The sequence below is a fragment of the Ursus americanus genome, chromosome 19 (genome assembly GCF_024610735.1).
Source record: "Ursus americanus isolate L20-20 chromosome 19, mUrsAme1.1.p, whole genome shotgun sequence".
NCBI classification, from domain to species: domain Eukaryota; kingdom Metazoa; phylum Chordata; class Mammalia; order Carnivora; family Ursidae; genus Ursus; species Ursus americanus.
In genome coordinates, this window is record NC_142145.1 from 23,802,447 (window position 1) to 23,811,429 (window position 8,983).

General features: G+C 46.0%; 1 protein-coding gene across 4 annotated transcripts in view; it reads left to right on the forward strand.

Annotated features, from left to right (window-relative positions):
* The window catches only part of ACAA2 (acetyl-CoA acyltransferase 2), a 49,068-nt gene extending 40,389 nt beyond the window's left edge, over window positions 1–8,679 (forward strand). For 2 of the 4 annotated variants that reach the window (XM_045790047.2, XM_045790046.2), the window contains 2 exons: window positions 1,563–1,688; window positions 1,761–2,151. In XM_045790047.2, coding sequence (XP_045646003.1) covers window positions 1,563–1,688; window positions 1,761–2,136 — 502 coding nt within the window. In that variant the 3' untranslated portion in view covers window positions 2,137–2,151. Of the gene's footprint in view, window positions 1–1,562; window positions 1,689–1,760; window positions 2,152–4,997 lie in introns of those variants that run through there. The other 2 variants (XM_087869832.1, XM_087869833.1) reach the window with 2 other exon arrangements.
* Window positions 8,680–8,983: the final 304 nt, after the last annotated feature.

Sequence of the window (8,983 nt, forward strand, 5' to 3'; positions counted from 1 at the left end):
AGGGGTTGCTTTCCCTCCCTTTTTTCCTTTTTTTTTTTTTTTTTTTTTTGCTTGCACCGAGTTTTGCATAGAGGAGGAGGACTCCGAGATGAGCCTCACAGGATTAGAGTGGTGCTGCGCCCGCGGTCATTAAATCTCCATCTCCTGCTTGGGGTGCTGTGCCCGACACCGCCGCTGCGGCCCCTCCGTGAGCCATCCATCGCACCCCCCATCCATCGCACTTTGCTTCTGGAGCCTCCCCTCCCTGCCTCTGGGAGGCTTTGGCTGGTGCCCCCTGGGTTCCCCCATCTGGTGAGGATGTGGGCAGTGCCGGTCTCAACAGCCGCTCCTCCCTGCATCAGGCCAGGGGAAATGCCAGAATGCCCCATAACACACAGGCCCAGTGATGGGAGGCCCAGCACCCACGGCAGGCACCAAGGTCCCACAAGAAACCAGCTCTGGGCTCAGTCCAACACTGAATCTGACCCTCCAAGTCGTGGACATCTGCCAGGCCTCATTCTCCAAACACTTAGTGAGCATCTTTAAGTAACAATAAAAACAGAGAGAAGGGTAATTATCAGTAACATTCCTAGGAGTTTAGTTAATTCTAAAGGAAGACAGACTGTGCACACAGATGCAGAGGACTGGCCAGGAGAGGCCATTAGAGACACCCACCCCCCACGGAATCCCATCGTCTGAAGCCTGGCAGGCCTAACCCCCACCTTATCTGGGGACCCTGAGACCCAGAGAGGGAAATGGTTTGCCCGAGATCACGGCTCCCATCAACGGCTGAGCTGGAGAAAGCAAGTGCCCTGACCTGCCAGCAGTAGGCAGCTTGGTCTCCCCAGCTCTGGATGCCATTCCAAAGGTCAAGCCCCACACAGGGTGGTGTTTTATCTCTTTCTCTTTTGTTTTGTAAATTCCCAAAGCTCATCTGCTGACCTCCCAGGATGCCTTTTACAGCTGAGCCAAACAAGCTGAAATACAGCCCCAGAGGTTCCCAAAAGGAATCTCCAGGGACCTCACTCCTGAAACTCCCCACAACTATCCTCCCAGAACATTCCGACCCTGGACACCCCTCTCCCAAAACATGCGAACTCTGGATTTGTGGCATTAAGACCTTAAAAAGCTCTGTCTACTTCCAGACGAGCCTGATCCCGCTCTGCCCAGAGAAGTCAACCCGATTTCTGTCAAGCCTCATGTTAAAAAGAAAACCACGGGCCCAAGATGGCATCAGTTAGGTTAAGGCCCCGTCAGAAAACCAAGATTTAACACATAAGCTAACTGCAGTGACAACTCCCCAGGAATGTAATCTTTAACGAGTCAACAGGGAAATGTCCCCCTCAGCACTAGGAAATTTACTGATAGGCCCCTTTACTGATAGTTCCCCGTAGGAGGGTGACCTTGCCTAAAATAATGGATTCTTTACTAATAATTCCTTTTTTTCTGCTCCCTCTCTACCTTCAAAAACCTTTCCTCTTCTGGAGCCCTTTGAAACTCCTCCTACTTTCTTGATAGGATGCTGCCTGATTCATGAATTAGATTTTTAACGTTTATTTGGGTGAATTTTTGTTATTTTACAGATTGGCTGCAGCGATGAGATCCAAAACGAATTTCCTGGAGGCATTTGGGAACAACGAGAACACAGGAATGGTATCCTGTGAACTCTCTGAGTTCATGGTCTTGCCGGCCATTTCCAAGAGCCGTGGGTAAGCTCCTCTCGGTTCAAGATCCGCTCTTTCTGCATTCAGGCTCCCGATCTAACCGGCCTTCCTTTACAGGACAGCTCAGCTTGCACTGGCAGGTGGCTCTGCCCGGAGCCCAGTTGATAAGCTGGCAGAAGGGTCTACCGGAGCCAAGCCCCCAGCCTTTCAGACCACAATTCCCAGGGGCAAAAAACCCCAACCCTCACCTCTGTCCCTGGATTCCACACTGGGAACTGCTGGTGGCAGCTGGAGTTCTCCATGTTGTTTGGAATCAGTCCACAGTCCCCATTCCTCAGGGTTTTTTGGTTCAATCCCTCCCCCACTCCCAAGTTCCAGGAGAATCAGTGCCCATGCGCACAGCACCTTACTGTGGCCAGGAGTCAGCGACATCTCTTGGTTACTGCCCATTTTTAAGGTATATGTGTTTGTTAATCTTATCTTGTGTAGATAAAGCTATTATCTGGCTATTGCTAGCTTTTGCTAATGCGAATCTCGGAGGTCAGAAAGTTGAAAAAGTTGGCAGGCACTGGTCAAGCGTTTAAAGGCGATTAGAGCTCACCACGTCGAGAACACCATTGTGAAGCGTAAACTGGTCGTGGACAGGTCAGACTGAGACTAGGTCCCCAGCCAACCTCAAGAAAACTTCCGAGCAAGAAGGTACACTCTAGAACAGGCACAACCCCACCCAGTGGCAATGCCTTGTAGGTGTTAGTCTAGCTCCAAGAAACCCCAAGTCTTGGGGCGCCTGGGTGGCACAGCAGTGAAGCGTCTGCCTTCGGCTCAGGGCGTGATCCCGGCGTTATGGGATCGAGGCCCACATCAGGCTCCTCCGCTAGGAGCCTGCTTCTTCCTCTCCCACTCCCCCTGCTTGTGTTCCCTCTCTCGCTGGCTATCTCTATCTCTGTCGAATAAATAAATAAAATCTTAAAAAAAAAAAAAAAAAGAAAGAAAGAAAAAGAAACCCCAAGTCTTTGCTAGTAGGATCCTTAAACTCTAAAGAATTTAGAATTTAGAAGGCCACCTTCTGCTTATTTTACGTCTAAGAACTAGAGCCCTGGAAGTTGCGCGTATCTCACAAGCAATGGCAGAATCTCACTAAGCTTGTTTTGTGTCCTGAAAAACTTGGCTTGGTAACTGTCAGGCTGGGGGCCCCAACATAAGGCTGGACAGAAATATGGGGTAACTGCATTTGTGGCTAGGGTCCTCCCAAACTACGGGCAGGCCTCAGGGGAATTATAACCCAGCAACACAAGGGTTAAGGGGAATGTCCCAGTTAGATAAGATCATTTCAGAACATACTTGAGGCAAGGCTTCCCAAATTAAACAGAACAAGGTAGTTGTTTTAATTGGCAAGCTGAAGCCTCCAATAGTTTTCAAAATTCCAGAGAAGTTTCCATAAAATGGAAAGATACATTGAAAAAGGCTAATGAAAAGTTAAAGACGCAAGAGGTAGCTAAAACAAAAGACTTCTAGACGTAAGTCCTCCTGCTCCCCTCTTCCCTCCTTTGAGCGTTCATTCTACTAATCCCCTAGCTGAACTGTCTTCCCACTCGGAAAAGACTACACAACTGCAAACAAAGGTCCACCAAGTTCATGGCCTTACAGCCAGCCCCAAATCTACCTTCAAAGGAGGGCTCCCATAAGGGAGCGACCCTCCTAGAATGGACGAAACTAAGGAATTTTCTGGGGAACTGCTATGTTATCCCCTTCAACAGCCAGGGTGAACCAGCAAAGGATGAAAATTCTTACCAGAATCAGCTCTTCCAAGTCTCTGTCTGTAGTGCCCGGTCAAGAGAGGAATATAGAACTGCACGCTGTCCCTTGCTTTCCAAATCCAGACGCATTGTCTACAGATCCTTTCTGTCCCGGAGACAGCTTGTGACTTCTTAGTTGTACCATTTACACAACCTGCATAACCAGGATTGGCTTTCTAAAGCCTGCCTCGGACCTGCTGGTTGTTGGTTCTTTCTTTGGCTCTCACTGGGAGGGACTCTAGATTTAGGAAGGTAAGTATCATTTGCACGCTCTTGGGGGGCCCCTCTTACACCAAAGAGGGGGCTCTTCGATACTGCCAGAAATATTTAAAAGCAGAACTATGTAACCAGAGGGAAAGAAGCACATTGAAAATAATGTCATTTAACTTACAACCCAATTCTCTGAGGAACTGAAAGCAACTAACTGACCCTTACCTTACACATTTTTGCAAAATGAGAGAGGCAGCTCTAGAGGCAATTCGAAATTCACCTATTCTTTACCAACCCAAATTTCCCCTGTTTAGCTCAAACAGTTTAGTATAAATTCTTGGCCTTAGGAAACCAAAGTCCTTCTTGAACTTTCATTTCCCTCTGTCCCTTGAAGTTATAAATGTTATCATGTCATTGAAATGTAAACACAGCCTACAATCACCTGAGATTGAAGGGCTCAAAAAGGGAAAGCGGCCTTTGCACCCAAACTCCAGCACAACTTCCTTAAGATTGGTTCCTGGGGCAAATACAAATCTGAAAAATCTTCTCCACAAATATTAGTAACTATGGGGTCTTTGCATGTCTGTGTGCTTATGTGTGTGTCCAAATATATTGTTGAATGTTGTAATACACTGTATTATAATGTATATGCGTGTATATACATAGTACGTTGTATGTATATGTTGTAAATGTGAGGTTATTTTCTACCTCGATGATATTGCTAAAATTAATTTGTGAAAGAGCTCCATTTTTAAGATTTTATTTATTTATTTGACAGAGAAAGAGAGGCAGTGAGAGAAGGAATGCAAGCAGGGGGGGTGGGAGAGGGAGAAGCAGGCTCCCCGCCGAGCAGGGAGCCCGATGTGGGGCTCGATCCCAGAACGCCAGGATCATGACCTGAGCCGAAGGCAGACGCTTAACGACTGAGGCACCCAGGCGCCCCAAGAGCTCTGTGTAGTTGGTTTGAAGACAAGTGCTTGTAAGGATAGGGCATTCTAAAACTCTCAGGAAGATAGAAACTAACTCAAATGTTTTTTCAAGTTCATGTGATCTGGAAAAAGAAACAAACAACTCTGTTTAATTAAAACAGACATGTCTTTAAGGTTACCAGCATTAAAGTTTAAGCTTTTATTCCTCCTGGGTTTACTTAAAGTCAAATAAGTTGATGTTCTCTGTTACAAAAGGTTTTTTTAAAAAATTGCTGGGGAGAATGACAGACTTTGATGTCTTGTAAGGATTTTGTGGGTATTCTAAGCATAATTTTTACAAAAAAGTAGATATAGGTTTAAATAAAAGTAAAATTTTATTTTTTATTTATTTTTAAAGATTTTATTTATTTATTTGACAGAGATAGAGACAGCCAGCGAGAGAGGGAACACAGGCAGGAGGAGTGGGAGAGGAAGAAGCAGGCTCCCAGCGGAAGAGCCTGATGTGGGGCTCCATCCCAGGACCCCGGGATCACGCCCTGAGCCAAAGGCAGACACGCCCAACGACTGAGCCACCCAGGCACCCCAAAAAGTAAAATTTTAGACAAACTTTTTTTTCCTCAAGTAATGTCTACACCCAACGTAGGGCTCGAACTCAGGACCCCAAGGTCAAGAGTTGCACACTCTGACTGAGCCAGCTAGGCACCCATGGGCAAACTTAAAAATTGTCTCCCAGATCTTTCTTGAAATCTAAAACCTGGAAGTTTTGCTGAGTTAGGTTCAGTGACGCGTGAAGTTAAAGTCATTAAGTATATAGATCACTTCTAAATCAGACAAAACACTGAAGCATTAATTACTGACCGTGGATTTATCTACTTTTGGCTTATTACAGATAAACTAAAGATAAATTTGGGTCTGTTAGTAAACATGTTTTGTGTTTTGTTGAAAGACTGTACTATGAAGAAGCATGTTTCTAGAAATGATGAAATGTGTTTCTAAATTTACCAATCTAAGAATGCTAGTGTAATAGTTCACAATTGCTTACTCACTCTCACAAGAAATTAAGGTTTCTAAGAGTTAAGAATTCTAATAAATGTAACTAAGCCTACTAGAAATCATAGGGGAAACAACTGTCTATACAAGAAAAGTAGGATATGTGTTTGCTGTAAGAAAAAGCATGAGGGATGGATGTATATTTTTGTTGAGGGAAAAGCAAATAATTTTGTCTTAGAGGGAGGTTAGTTATTTAAAAAGGAAACATTTAGGACAAAATCTGAATGTAAGAAAGAAAGTTGTAAAAGGCTTGTGGAAAGGGAATCTGTGAGGAAAAATAATGTTAATATGTGATCAAGCTGACTTTTCATCGAGGCAACACAACCGAGTATGTAAGATTGTGTTGGAAGTGGATCAAGTCTATCTTGCTTCTGCAAAAATGGCCCCTGATTGCCAGACTTTTGCCACCCTCCTGAATCAGAGAAATGAAGGTGGGTAAATCATGGCTGTAAATTAAATGAACAAATCTGGGCTATGGGAAAACCAAGATGGCTGCTTGGTTCTTCCTGACTTCCTGGCATACCCCACTTTTTGGTTTCTACATTCCTTCACCCACCACAGGGCATTTTAAGACAATTCCAGGGCGCCTGGGTGGCTCAGTTGGTTAAGCGACTGCCTTTAGCTCAGGTCATGATCCTAGAGTCCCAGGATCTAGTCCCACATCGGGCTCCCTGCTCAGTGGGGGATCTGCTCCCTCTGATCCTCCCAGCTTTCATGCTCTCTCTCTCCCATTCTCTCTCTCAAATAAATAAATAAAATCTTAAAAAAAAAAAGATAATTCCAATTATAAATAGACATTGGTGGGGAGACTTCTATAACATTGCAAAAACAGTCTATTAGCAATCTGCCTGTCAGGTCCACAATCCCGGAAAACCTGTTTTTGTTCCTCGAGGCCTCAGAACTCTTCCTTATGGACCTTTGTACACCTTACTCAACTGTCACTTGGCGTGGGTTACCAGTATGTCCCTGGTATTGAATGATTTTTGGATGGGTTGAAACTTCTCCCTGGGTGATGCCCTCCCAGTGGAAAAAAATAGATTTTAGAAAATGTGTTTTCCACTTGGGGTCGACCGTCTATAGTCTCCAGTGCTCCAGGCATCTACTTCACCAGGCAAATCAGACAACCCTCAATGAAAACCTTGGAAACTTCTCGGAGTTTTTGTCTCATGCTGGTATGAGCAGCTGCTGTCTCTAATGTCTTCTGCTTAAGCCCGTCATCATCAGGTTAAAGAAGCCTTCCTGATGTCAATTCCAAGGATCCTGTTGGTCATAGATTAGAGCCTTGTAATTATGTATTCTGGAAATGTCATCAGAGGAAGACAGCCCTCAAGCCCCATTGGAAGGGACCTTACCAGGTGTTCTTTTTTTTTTTTTTTTAAAGATTTTATTTATTTATTCGACAGAGATAGAGACAGCCAGCCAGAGAGGGAACACAAGCAGGGGGAGTGGGAGAGGAAGAAGCAGGCTCCCAGCAGAGGAGCCTGATGTGGGGCTCGATCCCATAACGCCGGGATCACGCCCTGAGCCGAAGGCAGATGCTTAACCGCTGTGCCACCCAGGCGCCCCTTACCAGGTGTTCTTGACCACTGACACCGCTGCAAAACGGGCAGGTATGGGGCTTCGGGTACACATCACACAGCCGAAGAAGGCTCCAGCTAACACCTGGTCCGCTATAGATGCTGGCGGCCTCCGAATCCAAACGGGCCGGAGGAGAAGTAGCTGACTTCGAAGCAGACTGCTTCTGCCTAAGGCAACAGATCAAGACTTGGCACTTCAACAGAACAGGAAACCCTTTCTCCTGCTTTTCCTTTCCTTTCCTCTGGCATTGGCCTGCAAAGATAATACCCTCAACTCGATCTCCCAGGCCCTGGCTAGAGGGGAGTAACCTCTGGAATTTAGAAGAGCGTTTTATGTCAGCCTAGGAGAAAAGCTAAACAAGACCTCTCATTGGTCGACTCCCCTGCATGGACCTGGGGGACTTAGGAAAGACCCACCAGGGGCTTTCAGGATCCAGGATTCAGTCCTTTTTGGCAGATCCCTAATTCTCTCATTAAAGATAAATAGAAATGAGGCTAGGATCGGCACGTCTCTTGAATTCTTGAAATCACTGCGGAACCCACTACTAAACAGTAACTGCCCAGCTGAGACCCCTTAGGCTCTCGGACCAAAGCGGCTACTAGAACAGCCTTGATTATCTTGTGGCTGAGCGAGGAGGTATCCGCTGTACCCAACACCATCTGCTATCACCTGGATTAACAGTTCTGGGGACACTGAAACCCCATTCCGGAAGATCACTGAGCAGCCCACTTGGCCTAAAAGAGTGACTCCTTCAGCAGGGTCTTTCTTTGACTTTTTTGATTTTGATCGGTTTGGGTCTTGGGGACCACGGCTCCGAAGGGCACTTTGAACCTCGGGAATTATCCGGCTTAGAGTCATCATCATAAATCCCGCTCGGCACGATATGCTCTCCGAAGCTTAAATCATGTTCACAGCTGCTAACCGCTAAGCAAATTCTCTAAGACTCGAATGTCAGAAAAGGAACAAAGAGGACAACCGTCTTAAAAATTATGAACCTGAGGCTATAATCTGTGACCATCACAGAAAAGTTGACCAAAAGCCCCAAGAACTAGAAAGCACAGCTGAGGGCCACCCTAATGCTTTCAATTTTGATTCTCTCAGTAAAGCTGAGAATCTGATCAAAACGGGGAAACTGTAAAAAGAAAACCACGGGTCCCAAACGGTGTCACTTAGGTTGAGGCCCATGTCAGTAAAGCCAAACTGAGAACCTTACCTAACTGCACTTGCGACCCCTGAAATGTAACATTTATTTAACCAGTCAACCTGTGACTGTCCCGGTCAGCACTGGGAAATTTACTCATTAATTTAATGGCCTAAAATAATGGTCTCTTTGCTAGTAATTTCCTTTTTTCCTGCTCCCTCTCTACATTTAAGAAACTTCCTCTCCTGTAGCCCTTTGGAGCTCCCCTCTACTTGCCAGATGGGATGCTGCCTGATTCATAAATCCATTCATAAAGCCAGTTAGATCTTCAATGTACTCAGTTGAGTTTTTGTTATTTAACACCAGGAAAACCTAAGCTTGATGGATGTCTCTTTGTGGTCCCTAACTCAGGGCATGTCACATTCTGAGCCTCTCAAAGCAAGCCCCCAACCCCACCCCACTCCAGGGCCCCCAGACAGAAGAGGGGGGTTGCCATCCCCTGAGGGGGAGCTGGGAGAGTGTTGGGGAGGGATGTGGGAAATCGCCCTTTCGGGGACAGGACAAGTAAGGGAAACCTTGGGCCTTGGGTTTGCTGGCTTGAAAGGGGGGTGGGGGAGGAGATAAGCAAAGGCGGAA